The sequence below is a fragment of the Monodelphis domestica genome, chromosome 6, assembly GCF_027887165.1.
Source record: "Monodelphis domestica isolate mMonDom1 chromosome 6, mMonDom1.pri, whole genome shotgun sequence".
Classification (NCBI taxonomy): domain Eukaryota; kingdom Metazoa; phylum Chordata; class Mammalia; order Didelphimorphia; family Didelphidae; genus Monodelphis; species Monodelphis domestica.
This window is the reverse complement of record NC_077232.1, coordinates 249,987,261-250,004,618: the sequence shown is the minus strand read 5'-3', so window position 1 is coordinate 250,004,618 and position 17,358 is coordinate 249,987,261. Positions and strand designations below refer to the sequence as shown.

Genomic DNA, 17,358 nt, shown 5'->3' with positions numbered 1-17,358 from the left:
AAAAAAACAAAACAAAACAAAAATTGTGCTTTAAAAAATTAGAGGATGAAATTTATTAAGCCACAAACTTCATCCATATTCCTTTTTATAAAAAAAAAAACCTGATAATTACTTCAAGATTTGCCCTTAAATCGGCTCTGCAGTGTAAATCAAGTTCCTAGGCTCTTGGTGTGCTTCAGAAGCAAAGATCCCCTTATTTCTTTTGTCCCTGATTTCCAGGGATGCCCTTTCTATATCTCAAAGTTCCCTTGTTTATTACACCCTCTTGGTTGATCCTATTCCTGAGACTAACCTATAAACTTTGTTAATTTTGTGCATTAACTGCAAATGACTAAAAGTGGTAACTTTATGAATCTAAACAGTATGTCTTACCCTAAATAGAGACCACATTTCATATGGAGATCATGGGAAAGGAAAACATTTAATAAAAAACAAATGGGTAGAACTGTGAAGTGATCCAACCATTTTGGAGAGTACATGTCTGAGGTCAGATTCGAACTGGAGGAGTCTTCTGGACTCCAGGTCTAGTGTTCTATCCATGGCACCATCTGGCTGCCTAGACTTTCCCTGGTAGAATGAATTGGCTCCTCTGGGAGTTCTCCTCACCCTAGACCAACGAAATCACAATTCCAGTCTTGTTTCTACCCCAGCCCAAGCACCTTACACAGTGGGTGTTGAATAAAATTTTTGCAGACTGGAGTGTTGAACTGAATACGTTCTTTATGACTGCAGAAACTATGCTAGCAATGAACATGTGTACGTTCCCAGGTCTCTGTTTAAATAAGCAGATTCTAAATTTGGTGTGAAATAAATCTAAAATGCTAGAGATGCCTAGAACTGCTCAGATGTCAAGGTCCCCCAGACCCCATCGAGAAGATGCTTCTAGGACAAAGAACCCCCTTTCCAAGTCAATGGCAATCCACAGGGGATATCATCTGGGGATTCTGCCTCCTGGGACAGCCAGTTCAGTATTGTGCTGTTTCCAGATACCACAGGATCAATTTAATTAATTCTACAGGTATTCTCTTTCTCTTCTGGGGCTTGTTTGTGTTTTCTCCTGTATATCTATTAGACTTGACTGCTTTCACCACCAGGGGAACTTTTGTCCCAATGGCTGTACATTTAATGCCCAAGGAGATTTATTATAAAGCACACACTATATTTTATTCTCTTGTCTCTTTCCTCATAAGAAGTCAGAATTGTGGGGGCAGCTGGGTGGCTCAGTGGATTGAGAGCCAAGCCTAGAGATAGGAGATCCTGGGTTCTAATCTGGCATCAGGCACTTTCCAGCTGTGTGACCCTGGGCAAGTCACTTGATCCCCATTGCCTAGCCCTTACCATTCTTCTGCCTTGGAACCAATATTGATTCCAAGATGGAAGGTAAGGGTTTTAAGTATATTTTTATTTATATATATTTATAATTTCAACAAAGTATATATTATGTATATTATATAAATATGTATTATATAATATAGATTATACATAAATGCATAAATACATAGATACAAATTAATTTTAATTTATAATTAAAATTTTATTTTTATACTTTTATATTTTATATACATGTATATACACACAAACATATATATACACACACACACTCTTGGATTAAATGTCTAGGAACATTCTAGGAAATGGAAAGTCTGTTCTTACTAACTCCCCCTAAACCACCTCTGAGACTTTTCCTACTTCCAGCCAGAAACATACAATAGAGAGGAGTTTCAAGTAAATCAAATAAGATGGAGCAGTAGGAAACTCTCAAAGGCTGCACACTGGTAACATCTCCTCACTCCTGACATATGAGGTGGGGTTTCCTCTCTGGGATACTTAAAATCACATCTCCAGACCCCCAAAAATGCCACTCTACTCTGTTCTTTGTATCTTCTAGATTTGTTTAGATTTTCAAGTAGAATATGAGCAAAATTCACTTTTCTGGCACTCTTTTTGCTTATTTCCCCATAAAGAATAAATTTTTCGTCATGCATAGGGTTCTCGAATTGCTCTATCTTGCTAGGTCTCCATTCATGACAATGTCCATTTCTCCACTGAGCACTCCTCCAGCCTCCAACAAGCAGCATCCTCAGTAAGGCAAGGACAGGTGACAACAGAAGCCCTGGGAAGGAGGTGACTTGCTTTTAGAAAGGATATGTTGGGTTTGGGGACTAGAGAGTAAAGAACACTGTTGTTGGTCGTGGTCCTTTGTACTGGAAGAGGACCAGAAAGGCATAGCTAGCTCCTTTGGGTTGCAGTCAATGTACAGGTTGTGAAGAAGGAATCAAACTCTTCCATCAGGAACTTTTAAGTGAATCCATCAGAAACTTAAGTACTCTCATACTTAGTGACTGGCAAGGTACTAAGTAGGGGTACTTTAAGTTCTTAACTTGTTTAGACAATTTCACAATTGTTTAGACAATTTCACAATTGTTTAGACAATTTCACAATTTCACACCACACCAATAAGAGCTCAGAAGGTTGGACGCCCAGTCTAGGTCTCTAAAGCTGAGCCACTGCCATTCTGCCTTGCCTGGAGAGCACAGAGCCTTCTTTGATTCAGTCAGGCTACATTCCTGTTTTAGGTCTACCAGTCTAAGAAACTTGCTGGCTGTCCGGTTAACGGTCCTGGTCTTTATGTGCGGCAGCTAGGCTTACTGTGAAAAATAATGAACATTTACTTCCAGAAAAGATTTAATCTATGCATGCTGGCCATTCCTACTTATGTGACCCTGGGCAAGTCACTTGACCCCCATTGCCTAGCCCTTACCACTCTTCTGCCTTGGAGCCAATACACAGTATTGATTCCCAAGATGGAAGGTAAGGGTTTAAAAAAAAAGAAAAAATGTATTTAAAAATAAAAAACAAACAGTACTTCCTCCCTCCCTATAGCATCACAGAGTCCCCACTTCCTTTCGGAAATAACACAACCCAATCCAGGGCAATTCCTCAACTGCTTGTAACCCCCATTGACTTCAATGGAAGGGAACCAACAAAAAGAAGGGTTTCAGGACAAAGCCCTTTCATTAAGCCTTAACTCAAGTTGTCTTTCATTGAGCCTCCTTCTGGGAAGCTCCTAATACTCCCAACTTCAAAGCAAACAAGAACTGAACTAATTTCTTCTAAAAATGTTAATTAACCCCTTTTAGGAGGGTCATGCTGTTTCAATGCATTTACATTTTAATTAACTTTGCACACAGGAGTAGAAGGGTTGCCACTGGACAGAAGTCCCAGCAGCCTAGAACGCTGGAGGGTAGCCGCTTTAACAGCATTTTATTTTTTTTATGACAACAATTTAAAGATAAACAATTGAGGGCAGTGGGCAAGTTCTTTTCCTTGGTGGTACTGCTCAGTGCTAACACCACATAGTTTTGATGATTGTTAACATCATATTCTAGGGCTCTAGGATTCTAAGGACTTCTACCTCCTCTAAATGAGCTGCCTTATCCTGATCCAGGCTGTCCCATAAACAGGGAGGGCGCCTGGGCTCCACCCCAAGGGATGCCCAGCTCATGTCCACCCCCACATCGTATGGCTGTAAGTAGAAGACTAGAGCTGCCCATTAGGGTCCCTTTTCTCTCGCTACATGACTGGTTCATTGTCTTTTCTGATGGTGTTCTTTAGAGTACTTCTGTTTAATTGCTCATTTGTAAGATGGGCTAGCCTGCTCTTGAGTAGGGTCCAAGAAGTATAAATGTGGGGGGCAGCTAGGTAGCCCAGAGGATAGAGAACCAGGCCTAGAAGTCCTGGGTTCAAATCTGGCATCAGACACTTCGTAGCTGTATGACCCTGGACAAGTCACTTACCCCTTCTTCCCCCATTGCCTAACCTTTACAGCTCTTCTGCCTTGAAACCGATACACAGTATTGATTCTAAGATGGAAGGCAAGAGTTTAAAAAAGAGAATGTTGAATTTTATTTCTAAAAAAATATAAATGTGAGGGGCAGCTGGGTAGCTCAGTGGATTGAGAGCTAGGCCTAGAGATGGGAGATCCTAGGTTCAAATCTAGCCTCAGACACTTCCCAGCTGTGTGACCTTGGGCAAGTCACTTGACCCCAATTGCCTAGCCCTTACCACTCTTCTGCCTTGGAGCCAATACACAGTATTGACTCCAAGACAGGAGGTAAGGGTTTATAAAAAAAAAAATATATATATATATATAAATGTGAGGGGAGGGAAAGAACATGAACCATGTAACCATGGAAAAATATTCTAAATTAATTAATAAATTTTAAATGAAGTATAAATGGGTATGCATCGATATATTTAACAATATATCAGGCAGGATTCTTTGAAACACATTTAAGATGGTCAGTTAGAGAATGCTCTGAAATTCATATGGAAATTTAGAAATGAGTTAGGACTGTCTCTATGTAAAATCACTTCATTTCATGGATGACTTCCATCTATAAAATATCTTGCCACAGAGGTATTTCTTCTTTCCTTTTTCTCACCAGAGCTCTGGCAGAACCAAATGAATGAAATTGGCAACGATTGTCAATTTGGAGCCAAGTAAAATAATTTACAACCCAACTGAGAAATTCATATAGTTCCTAAACAAATATAACTTCCTTAAAGGCGGGGATGGCTTAGTATTTACTATAATTTTGTGTGTATGTTTAACACAGGGAGTAGCATACAATAGAAGCTTAAAGCTGAGTTAAACTGAATTCCATGATAGATCTTAGCAAAACTGAGAGTTAAAGTATAATATTACATTAAGAAAAAAAAATTGGGGGTAGAGGGCAGGTGGGTAGTTCAGTGGATTGAGAGCCAGGCCTGGAGACAGGAGGCCCTGAGTTTGAATCAGACCCCCGATCCTTCTTAGCTATGTAACAGCCTCTTAAAACCCCTACTGCCTAGCTCATAGCTCTTCTGCCTTGGCATTACACAGTATTGATTCCAAGATGGAAGGTAAGAGATTTTTTAAAAAATGGGCCAATCAAATAAATTTTGCTTGAATGAAAGATGTGTTTATAAATCCCATTAAACTGTTGGGATACACACATACACAGTTATCACATTTCATCACATTCTACTATCTCTGACCATGCTATAATTAGGCAACCCTAAATATTAAAAAATCTTCCCCCAAGCTTATTTATCTATTTAGTGCCATACCCATTGAACTGACAAAAAACTTTTTTTACTGACTTAGAGAAAACCATAACAAAGTTCATTTGGAAGAATAAAGGATCATGGATATCCAGGGAAATAATGAAAAAAAAAATACAAAGGAAGGAGGATTTGCAGTCCCAGATCTCAAACTATATTAATAAAGCAGTGGTCATCAAAACAATTTGGTACTGGCTAACAGACAGAAAGGAGGATCAGTGGAATAGACTTGGGGCAAGTGACCTCAGCAAGACAGTCTATGACAAAAACCAAAGATTCCAGCTTTTGGGACAAAAACCCACTATTTGACAAAAACTGCTGGGAAAACTGGAAGACAGTGTAGGAGAGATTAGGTTTGGATCAACACCTCACACCCTACACCAAGATAAACTCAGAATGGGTGAATGACATGAAAATAAAGAAGGAAACTATAAGCAAATTAGGAGAACAAAGAATAGTATATATGTCAGACCTTTGGGAAGGGAAAGACTTTAAAACCAAGCAAGACTTAGAAAGAGTCACCAAATGTAAAATAAATAATTTTGATTACATCAAATTAAAAAGTTTTTGTACAAACAAAACCAATGTAACCAAAATGAGAAGAGAAGCAACAAATTGGAAAACAATTTTCATAACAAAATTCCCTGACAAAGGTCTAATTACTCAAATTTATAAAGCGCTAATCAATTGTACAAAAAAAATCAAGCCATTGTTAAATTAAAATTTAAATTGTTAAATATCTACATATAAACCCATACATATGTATTTATATATAACACAAAACTAATATTATATAGAGCCTTTTAGGTAAATGTTTTTCCAATGACTTTCAGCACAGGTAGGTTTCAAGTTAAGTAGTTTGATAACAGATAAGAGTAAAAAAAGTGGAGAAGCCGGGTTCGCTGCTCATCCATACTCCCCTATCTTTCCTGTCTTCTTACACCTTTTATCCTAGAACATAGTCTATGATCCCAGGACACAGTCATTGGACAATCCAAGAAGACACATCTGGTGACTCCAGGCATTTTTACTGGTTGTCCCCAAAACCTGGAAAGGTTCTCCCTTTTCACTTATACTTCCTATTCCAAGACTCAATGAAAATCTCAACTTCTAGAGGAAGCTTTCCTGGACCTCCCTTAATTATTCTAATGCCTTCCCTGTGTCCAAGATGCCCTATTTACCCTGTCTGTATCTTGTTTTTCCATAACTGTTGGTATAATCTAACAATACTACATATTAGTCTTCCCACCTTAGACTAGAAGCTCCTTGAAGGCAGGGTCTTTGCTTTTCCCTCTTTGTATCCCTAGAACTTAGCACATTGCCTGGCATAACACAGGTGCTTGGTTAAGTGTTTACTGACTTCTAAAATGAAATATATCATTCATCATTATTATTCATTATAAATGTGAAACATTCTTGGATACTTTCACAAATCTGTGAACTGAGCAATGTGGGAGTTCTATCCACAGTGCAGATTGCAAGCCATTCGCTTTCTCAGTAGATGCATGAAATTTATTTTTATTAATATTGCCCTTGGGTCTAGGGCATCTGGAGGGTACAAAGGGAACAACCAACCTCATTGATGTACATAATTTGCATTTTCCATGTAGCTCAACCCAGTTCCCCTGCCCCTTTTATCAGTGCTTCTAAATTAAAGTTATTAGCAGCTAGTTACAATGTTTCCAGTTTTTATGCTGGCCATATAAACCTGTACATACCCGTGATACAGAAGGTTTAAAGGTAATCGAATTATACCTAAAAGGAATGGAGCAACACTCCATAAATTGTCAAAAAGCATACCTTTTCTTTTGGTTAGGGAATCTTCACTGCACTGTCTATTTGGTGTGGCACGTAAGGACTTGCATGTATCCTTAGAATTGTTTTGAAACCCCTTTAATATTATCAAAATGTTCTCTAAATTAGAGGGAAAGGAGATGCAATCACTCCAAAGGCCTCAAACGCAAAGAGATCTAAGAAAAGGACCCATCTAGACAAAAAACATTTCTAACGGCAAGGAACTGGAAACAAAGGGCGCATGCATCAATTGAGGAAGGGCCAAATGAGTTATGGAATATAGATAGAATGGAATCCCACTGGGCCATAAGAAATGACAAAAGGGACAGTTGCAAAGAAACCTGGGAAGACTCGCATGGACTGATATGTAGCCAAGTAAGCAGAACCATGAGAACAATTGAGACAGCAATATTATATTATAAATACAAATGACTTGGAAAGACTTTAAGAACTCAAGATCAATACAGTGACGAACTACAAGGAAACATAACCTCCACTTTACACACTTTGTAAAGATGCAATATATGAAGAAAGTGGCATTTTGGACGTGATCAGTTTGGGAATTTGTTTTGCTTGGTTATGTTTATGTCAAAATTGTTACATGTGTTTGGTTTTTCCCCCTCTTTTTGAATGGGGTCGGGGCTAGGAATTAGAGAAAATAAATGCCTTTTTGATTAAAAAAAATGCATTTGGGGTCAATGGCTCCTGCTGCTGGGACTTCTGACAAATCACTCTCCTCTAAAATGAGAAGTTTGTATTTGATGGTCTTTAAATCCCTTACAACTTATGTTTTCATTTATCAAATTCTTCACTTACCAGCTAAAAACGTCTTTCCTTCTCATGGAATGTCTTAAGTGAATAGATGCTTCTAGGATGATACACAGTATATGTTTTCCAAGAAACATGTATTATATTATACATCATAATATAACTTTCAAACAAAAAAAAAGGACATAATATAACATGATGTAGTGAAAAGAGTCTAAAACTCTCCAGTTAACTGTTCAACTCTCACCTCTAATCCTTCCTTGATATGTGGCCCTGAATAAGTCACTGAACTTTTCTGAGCCTTGATTTCTTCTTCTACTAAAAGAGGAATAATATATGTAACATTTTTGTATTCCTGTGCTATGTAAATGTCAGTTGCCATGTATTTTTGCATTTTCAATTTCTATTTTAACACAGAAGTTCTTGTCTCAAGCTTTTTGTCCTTAGAGATCCTTTACAAGTCCTAAAAATTACAGGGGATGCCAAAGAGATTTTTTAAAATGTGAGTTCTATCTATACAGAAGATAAATGTTTTTAAAAACCCTGAATATTATTACTAAAATCGTTTGGTCTCACAGATTCCCTTAAAGAAGCTGGACAACACTTTGAGAATCACTGTTCTAAGTTATTACAGATAAAAAGCGGCTATTTGAAAAAAAGAAACGAAGAAAACCTGTTTGTCGGGATGTAGAACCAAGTATATCTGCCATGACAGGCTGTTTTAGTGGATCAAAGGAAAGCAGATAAGCAGGGTTGAACAGAAATAGAAATGAGGATCAGGCAAATTTTTATGGACTGATAAAAATTTATTTCCATTTATGAGAAGAGCTCACCTATACCTATCCTGGCAAGTGGGGAAATTCAAGTCATTTTCAGAATACTTCAGGCCAAAGGAATACTTTGGTCTGAAATATCCAGATCACTGGGTTAAAGACAAGAGTTCCAGAATGATCTGAGCTAACTCCCACAGCTCTCTCCATTTCTGTGTTTTCATGTCAAGTGATTTCACCTGCTGTTCCTTGGATGAAATGTGTTTATATCTTCCTTAATTTCCACCTTCAAGTCTCCAACCAGTCTGGAAGAGTCCTTCCTAGTCAGATTCTGTTTCCTTGAAGGAAGCATGTTTGATCCGAACTAATAAACCCAGTTATGCTCTTGGCTTTGGATGTGGAAGGAGCTTCACATGCCTTGTTGTTGTTCAGACATTTTTCAGTCCTGTCCCACTCTTTATGAGCCCATTGGGGGTTTTCTTGGCACAGACACTGGAACAGTTGGCCATTTTCTTCTCCAACCCATTTTATAGATGAGAAAATTGAGGCTAACAGGGTTCAGTGACTTGCCCAGGGTTACCCAACTAGTACATGTCTGAGGCCATATTTAAACTCAGGAAGGAGTCTGAGGGCAGCACTCTGTCCATTATGCAACCTAGCTGCCCTGAAACCCAAACATTTATGTGCATGACCACTGGGGATACAAACAGTCTTCAATTTTGTTAAATTTAAAACTCCTCATAATTTTTATTACAATTTTTTTATCTAGAAATATCTCCTAGACAGAATGAAATGAATTTAAGCTTCTGAAGGGCAGGAACTAGTTTCTATTTTTCTCTTTGCATTCTCGGAACACAGGAGGTCTTTTAATATATGTTTGATGAGGGGCAGCTAGGTGGCTCAGTGGATTGAGAGCCAGGCTCTCAGACACTTCCTTCCCAGCTGTGTGACCCTGGGCAAGTCACTTAACCACCATTGCCTACCCCTTACCACTCTTCTGCCTTGGAACCACTACACAGTACTGATTCTAAGATGGAAGGTCAGGGTTTAAAAAGAAATAAAAATAAATATTAGATGAATTGTCAAATAATTACTAAACTTGTTGCATCTGTGCAAAACTGCCTGATAACCCAATTGGCACTCTAAACTTGTAATGAAACATAACTATAAAAAACAGTACTAGGAGGTACAGGCTCAGTAGAAAGAGCCCCAGGGCTAGAATCAAGGTCCTGGGTTCAAATCTAGTCTCAGACATTTCTTAGCCATGTGACTCTGGACAAATAATTTCTTAACTGTTCCTCTGCCTTGGAACTTTTACTGATTCTAAGACAGAAAGTAACAGTCTTAAAATTTTTTAAATAAAAATAGTACTGTCCCTACATTTTCACAAAAATCAAAGCTTTAGAGTAGAAAGGGACCTTAGAAGACATCTAGTACAAATCACGAAACAGATGAGGAAATTCAGTATCAGATATGGGATTTGAACCCTAGTTTTTGGTTTCTGAGCCAGGACTGTTTCCATGCTGCTCGGAAGGCCTAGATCCATGCTGAATGCCTAGCTTTTCCTTTTACATTCAAACCATATATCACCAAGCTGGGTAAGTGTGAAGAGGAATATAAACACTGACTTTACTTTAAATGATGTTTCTTTGTTTGTTTGGTTTTTATGACCCTCACCTTCCATTTTGGAGTCAACACTGGGTATTGGTTCTAAGGCAGAAGAGTGGTAAGGGCTAGGCAATGGGGGTTAAGTGACTGCCCAGGGTCACAGTTGGGGAAGTATCTGAGGCCAGATTTGAACTAGGCCTGGCTCTTAATCCACTGAGCCACCCAGCTGCCCCACAATGTTTCTCTTGATTAAAAATTTTTTTTAATATTTGTGTTGGAAGTGTAAAAATTAAATTTCTTTAATTTAATTTTATTTATAATATATAAATTTTATTATGTTAATAATATTAACAATATTTAAAAATTTAAAATAAAAATGTCTTAAACTAAAATTTAAAAATAAAACAAGTTTTAAAATGTTAAATTAAAACTTTTAAAATAAAGGAATTTTTAAAATTTTAAAAAGAAATGTTAAATGAGAAATTCTACACTTAAAATGTTTTTAATATTTGTGTTGGAAATGTAAGAATTAAATTTCTTTAATTTAATTAAATTATTTATAACATATAAATTTTATTATATTAATAATATTAATATTTAAAAATTTAAAATAAAAATGTCTTAAACTAAAATTTAAAAATAAAACAAGTTTTAAAATGTTAAATTAAAACTTTCAAAATAAAGGAATTTTTAAAAATTTAAAAAGAAATGTTAAGTGAGAAAGTCTACACTCCTTTAAAAAATAAACATGCTCAGCCAAAAGGGCAATAAAACCACCGCTGTGAATGAATTAGAAAAAAAAAGAAAATATAAATTAGGGGTTAAAAAAGAAAGAAGACAACTTAATCAGAATGTTGGCTAAACTGCTGCTAGTGGCTTTTGGAGATGCTACAGAGCTGAGGGGGAGGAGGCTGTCATAGAAATTTGAGGCAAGCCCTTTCGTGACGTCATCTCACGTACATAATGTTGGAGCAGTCAGCACAGGCCTCCTGCTTTCCCATTGGTGAACGGCGTGTCAGCAGACATCAGAAGATAATTATTACTGGTCAGCCAATTACAACTGAAGCGACATCGCTGAGAGCCCAGACCCCGGTGTCTGTGGGCAAAAGCCAAAGCCGCAGAAGAAGAGGGATGGTGTGGGGCTGGGGTGGGGACCACTTCTCTGCTCCCAGAGTGAATTCCGAGCCCATTCCCACTCCCTCTTGCTGGCAGCTCTGAGGAGTGAAGCCAGAATCTAGTTTCCATTGAGAAAAGGCAAGGCCACTGCAAGCAAGGAAAACCACTCCATTGGCCCTAATTCTCCTGTAAAAGCAACAGGGGCGACTGTATTCTCCAGAAAAATGACAACTCTGACTCTAGATCGAGTCATATATATTTCATCTAAAAATTGCATTACTTGAAACATCTTCTGAAGCTTCTCCTGTGATCTGAGGAATAAGCAGTCACCAGATGAAGAAAAGATTCTTTTTAATCACCCCAGGAATATTTTTATTAGAAATGATGATGGGATGTGGTATTTGTTCCCTTCCAGAATAATTTCCTTTTCTTGCCATACTGTTCTAATTTATTATTGACGAATAATCTGCCACAAAGTTAAAATGGCTATTGTGTTCATTTCATGCCTTTAATAATCCCAATTTTCCAAATCAATGAGTATCAGTTAATCTTTCACTGAGACAGTGCATTTGATAGGCCCTTAGTGGAATTACTTCCTGTTTGACAAAGTCCGACCAGAAAAAAGATGTTGGGATGGGCCATTTTAAAATGGGTTTAGATTACAGACAAGTAAATGAACAGTTTCTCTAAGCCTATGCTAGGGAGGGATATTTATTTAATAACAAATGCAAGACATTTTCAAAAGATTTCAGTATTTTTTTGAATGAACAGATAGTTTCTCTGTGCTAAGGAGGAATATTTAATGACAAATGCAACAGACATTTTCAAAAGATAGGATCTCAGTGAGGTGTGGCTCTGCTTAATTTCAATTTTTTTTTTCTAGAAGCTGATGCAAATCAGTTCTCTTGAAAGGAGGTGGGTGCTGGGTTTGTACCCCAAAGAGATAAGGAAAAAGACTTGTACAAAAATATTTATAGTCAGGCTCTTTGTGGTGGCAAAAAATTGGAAAATGAGCATCAATTGGGGAATGACTGAACAAATTGTGGTATATGTTGGTGATGGAATACTATTGTGCTCAAAGGAATAATAAAGTGGAGGAATTCCATGGAGACTGGAACAACCTCCAGGAAGTGATGCAGAGCGAAAGGAGCAGAAACAGGAGAACATTATTCAGAGACTGATACATTATGGCACAATCGAATGTAATGGACTTCTCTACTAGCAGCAATGCAATGATCCAGGACAACCCAGAGGAACACTATCCACATTCAGAGAAAGAACTGTAGGAACAGAAAAATAGAAAAAAGTGATTGATCACATGGTTCAATGGGGATCTGATTGGAGTTTTGGAATTAAAGGATCACTCTAGTGCAAATATGAATAACATGGAAATAGGTTTTGAACAAGGATACATATATCACCCAGTGGAACTGCTTGTCAACACCGGGAGGGAGGAAGAGGGGAAGGAAAAATCATGACTCATGGAAACATGGAAAAATATTCTAATTTTTAAAAAAGGATGTGGGGTAGCATTTAACAATAGTTTTATAAATATTTAAGACCAAATCATGAAACATCTCACATACTCAATCAACATTATGGTAGAGGTTAATCTAAAATGGACAAAAAGCTGAATGACACAAAATATAAATAAAAGAAAATAAATCTTTCTGTAGCATCAAGAGAGTAAGGCTGACTTTTTTTTTTTGGCATTCAGACTTTCAATGACTCTTCAATCATCTTCCCTCTTCTACTAATTAGCTGGGTGACTTTGATAACCACTCTGGGCCTCAGTTTCCCCACCTATAAAGAAGGGAGGCTGGCTTTGATGATCTCAAAAGGACCCTTTCAACTTTTAACAGATTGTGTCTCTCTGGAGGTAAGAACACTCAAATTTGTTTTTTAAACAGATGCCTGACTTAGGAAAGTGATCATCTAGATCATCAGAAAGAGGAAAGCTTCTCCTCAGATCAGCCATTTGGGGGTATCAAGTGAGATAGTCACTGAACTCAAGACAATTTTCCAAATTACCTGCCCTTCTCCAAAAAAGCCTAGCAATTAACATCCTCTCTAACTTAATTTACAGTAGGTAAATCAGGAAGAGTAATATATATAGCCCAAAGTAAGTCAATAGACAAGAGGATTATAGATTGAGAACAATGTGGGAGGTGGTGATGAAAGAAAAATCCACTACCTTTCATTCCTCAGAAGCTTATCCTAGCCCTCCTGTAAAGAAACAGCTAACTTGCAGAGGGTAGAACAAGACATTCCAATTTCCCCAAGAAACACAAGGATGCTCCAAGTTGCCCATACTTCCACCAGACCTCTGCAGAAGTCTAAAAGCCACAAGCTCCTTTCCTCCTTCATGAGGGGCAAGGGGGACAAAGCCAGCAGAAATAATGACAGCCTAATTTCTGACACAGATTATCATATTCAATCCTTTGTAGTGGGGATGAGTACTCCCCCCCCCCCCCATTTTTGGAGGCAGAAGATCGTGGTTTGAAGTGAAACTCTTTAGGGAAATGTTTTTAGAGTGTGTTTGATCCAGGTAAACAGTCACAGGGATGAAGTTAGGAGACAGAGCTGCCCTGAGAAGCTGGCAAACAGGTTTCACTGATTGTTTTGTGTAGGCCTAGAAGGAAGGAAAATAAGAAAAAAAGAATGGGATGGAGAAAAATTAATTATAGTAGAATGAAAGATGTAGCTAAAGTATATAAATATATAGATACATCTTTCATGTATGCATGTGTATATATTTTACACACTCATTTTCAAGTGTAGAGAGGTACACAGACGTAATTTATATCATTTAGCCACGACTATCCTTATATAGATGAAGGGAAAGATTGGTGGTAGTAAAACCCTGGTAATTGAAAGTAAATAGCTAATAGAAAAGTAATAAATAAAAACAATAGATAAAAGAAAGTAATAAATCCTGGTAACTAAATGAAATTGAATTTTAAAAAAAGACAAAAGGATGAGGCCAAATACAGGTGAGTAAATGATGGAAGAAATTTGGGAGGTGCACTCCAGTGTGGGATATGAAATTAAAATTAAAAACGGCAGGTAATGAAATATGGTCCTGAAGCTGGTGTAGGGACAGGTTAGCCAAGCCTGACGGAGGAGAAAGATGTTAGAAAATATAAAAGAGGCTTGAGGTTGGTACGAGAAGGGGATGGGGTAGAAAAAGACAGTATCCACCTAGGAAGGGGCTGAGAAGAGACAGGATTTTTTGTTTTTAAAGAAAAGATGACAGGGACTGTAGGTAATGAGAGTAGTCAAAGGAAGGGCAAATGGACAGTTCATAGAAGCAGCCCACTAAAGAAGGGAGAACAGGTTGTTAGTGGGCACAGGAAGTTGGCAGCTTCAGAAATTCAAAGCCGAGCTAGAGGGACAAAAGGAATTAGCAGATGATGCCCATTAGAGGGGGACTCAGCGGGTGTAATAGAGGGATAATGCGGCAAACCGCCACCAGCTAAAGTAGCGTGCTAGGAATCCCTGGCTTTCCTTTCCCTCCGCTGCTACCACTAAGGACTGGGAGATTGCTAGGAAGTGACCCAGAAGGATTCTGAGGGGCAAAGAAGAGAGGTCTAGAGCTCCCTGGGGAGCCGCCAGGGCTTTTAAATATTTCATTTTCTGCTGGCTGAGGGAGCTCAACAGGAGTTCCTGGCCTCCTCCCAGTGGTCAACCTGGATGGGCCGCCACAGCCAGCGCCGCCACTACCGCCACCAGGGCTGGGTGTATGCCAGCCTGACATACAGTCAGGCCAGTCTCCTCGGTGCTAGCTGAGCACGCCCAGCAACCTCTGCGTGTAACACACACTTCCAGTTCCTCTGAAAACGTCTCCTGTCTGCACTCTCCCTCCCCCTCCTCCCCTGCACACAAACGCGCGCACATCCTACATCCAGGCTCTCGCTCACCCCACATCACACCACTGCTCCCTCTGCATCCCTCCCCCCCCCCCCCACCTCCCAGCACCACTGCAGCCAGTGCAAACGCGCCGTGCTCCGCCTCCCACCCGTCTCTTCCTGTGCGCCCCCAGCCGCCTCTGGAGAGCGGCCTCAGCCCCAGTGAGGGCGAAGCGCAGGGAGCGGCCCAACAAGGGGTTAAAGGCAGCGACAAATGGGAAATGCTCTCCAGGTCCGGCCTGGGGAGGAAGTGGTCGGGGTGGAGGGGGCAGGAGAGGGGCGGAGAGGGGAAGAAGGAGCCGGCGGGCCGTCCATCCGAGCACACGTGTGCTGAAGGGTGTGCGCCCCGGCCCGCACGGATGGCGGCTCCGCAGCCCGGGCGCACGCTTGCTTGCTCGCCGTCCCGGGGACTGCCCCCGCAGCAGGAGGTGGGCGAGGCGAGGGGACGAGCTTTACATTCCTCCTGTAGCACTCTACTGCACCACCACCCTTCCTCCTCCTCCATTCCCCCCCAGTCCGCCTCCTGCCCGCGCCGGCTGGTTCCTCATTGATTGGATCGAGTTAGGGTGTGTGTGTGGTTGGTGTGTGTGTGAATGTGTGCGCGCGCGCGTGGGTCTGCAGCTCGGCGTGCGTGTAAAAGAAGAAACCTCCGGGAGGCTAAGGCAGCCTCCCACAGCAGCCTGGGTTCACCTGGGCTGGGGGGCTGCTGCCTGGTGCAACCTCCGTATTTGGGGGCACTTTGTAAGGCTCTCCGGCAGCAAAAACAAAAAGAGAGCGAAAAGACGAAATATTATCTCTCCATCCATTCCCCTCGAATCTGAGTACAGGGATTAGTCCATTACATGCTTCTCTAGATAAATATTGCAAGGTGACACTGGATCACTGAGCCCGGGGATTTTCAGCAGGACTGGAGAAAGGAACATACATAGTAAACAAGACGGAGGTTTTCCCTCACTTAGAACTTTTCCGGAGTAGGAGCCCCGAACTCCCCCCACGCCCACTCGAGGGCTGAGGCCCGGACGGGTTAGGGCTCTATTCAAATAAGTCGAATTAAAAGCTTTCAACACCTAGCAAAATTGTAAGGGAAGGCCTAGGGCGCGTTTTCATTTAAAAGGAAAAAGTTAATAATGGTGCGTGTCTCTACGCATGCTAGGGTTCATTCATTTTTTTATTATTGTCTTCCCTCCCACCCATTCCAGTAGCCGGAAAGGGGATTAGAATGGGAAAAGAGATCCCTAGAAAAGAGGGATTGGGACGGGAAGACTGGGGACTGGGAAAGGGGGTTAGTTAGTAAGGGAAAGGGCTACAAGGAGAAAGGAAGGGCATAAAGGAGATGGTGAAAGGGTGTGTGGGGTGTACCCAAAGGAGGTGTGAGCGTGTGGGGAAGGGGTTAAGAGTGATCAGGAGATGGAGGTGGGTTAATTTTCACATACTGACTACTTTTTCATCCTAATCGTGTCAGGCCACGCATTATGAACAAAATCGCAAATTCCTAACAAAATCTAGGAGATTATACTTCTTTGAAATCTGAAGCTAAGAATCACTTCCCTCTTCCTCTGCCACACACACGTCTTTCTATACAATAAACACATGTGTTCTATTATGTTATATAATATATATTCTATATTTTCGTAGGTGCACTCCGCGTAAACTCTAAACCATCAGCTAGGCATGAACTTATAAAATTCGCTTAGCATTTGTGTCATTCATATTTCAAATCTTGGTACGGAATAATAACATTAAGGTACATTAAAAAGGCAGTCGGTACCTAGAAATAATATTACATCAAAACATCACCTACCAGTTCTCTTGCATCCACTGGATGGCTTCATTCTCGTTGAATTGCTTTTCAAATTCATATTCTTGCAAAGTCAACACTGACATGTTCATTGGAACTGGTTCTCTGAGTCCCTGCGTATTCTATATAAAAATATGTAAATTATCTGCAAAAAGCCTTTTCTCCCCTTTCTAGTATTCTCTGCGGTCCTTCCCCCACCCACCCCCCAATTTCTCCTTCTCCCGGTGCAGCCTCTCTTGTCTCTCTCAGCTGTATCCTGGATTTAGCATTGCTTTTTCCTGCCCTTCCTATTCTCCTTCTCCGGTGTCTGGGGTTCTCCTCCTCTCTCAGCTTCTGCATCAACCGTAGGAGGAAACGAATGCCTTGCGGTCTTAGTGCCCGCACGTTTATCCATCACCCTTTACTTGTCTACGAGAAATCTCCTCCCCCTCGTGTGATTGGAAAATTAACCCCGTACGAGAAGAGGGAGAGGGCGAGAGCCCGAGCCAGA

At 40.1% G+C, this 17,358-nt stretch overlaps 1 protein-coding gene across 1 annotated transcript in view; it reads right to left on the bottom strand.

Annotated features, from left to right (window-relative positions):
• The window catches only part of ELOVL6 (ELOVL fatty acid elongase 6), a 145,477-nt gene extending 128,119 nt beyond the window's left edge, over positions 1-17,358 (bottom strand). Inside the window, exon 1 of the mRNA XM_056803077.1 lies at positions 16,872-17,358. Within this exon, the coding sequence (XP_056659055.1) occupies positions 16,872-16,960 (89 nt within the window). The 5' untranslated portion in view covers positions 16,961-17,358. The remainder of the gene's footprint in view (positions 1-16,871) is intronic.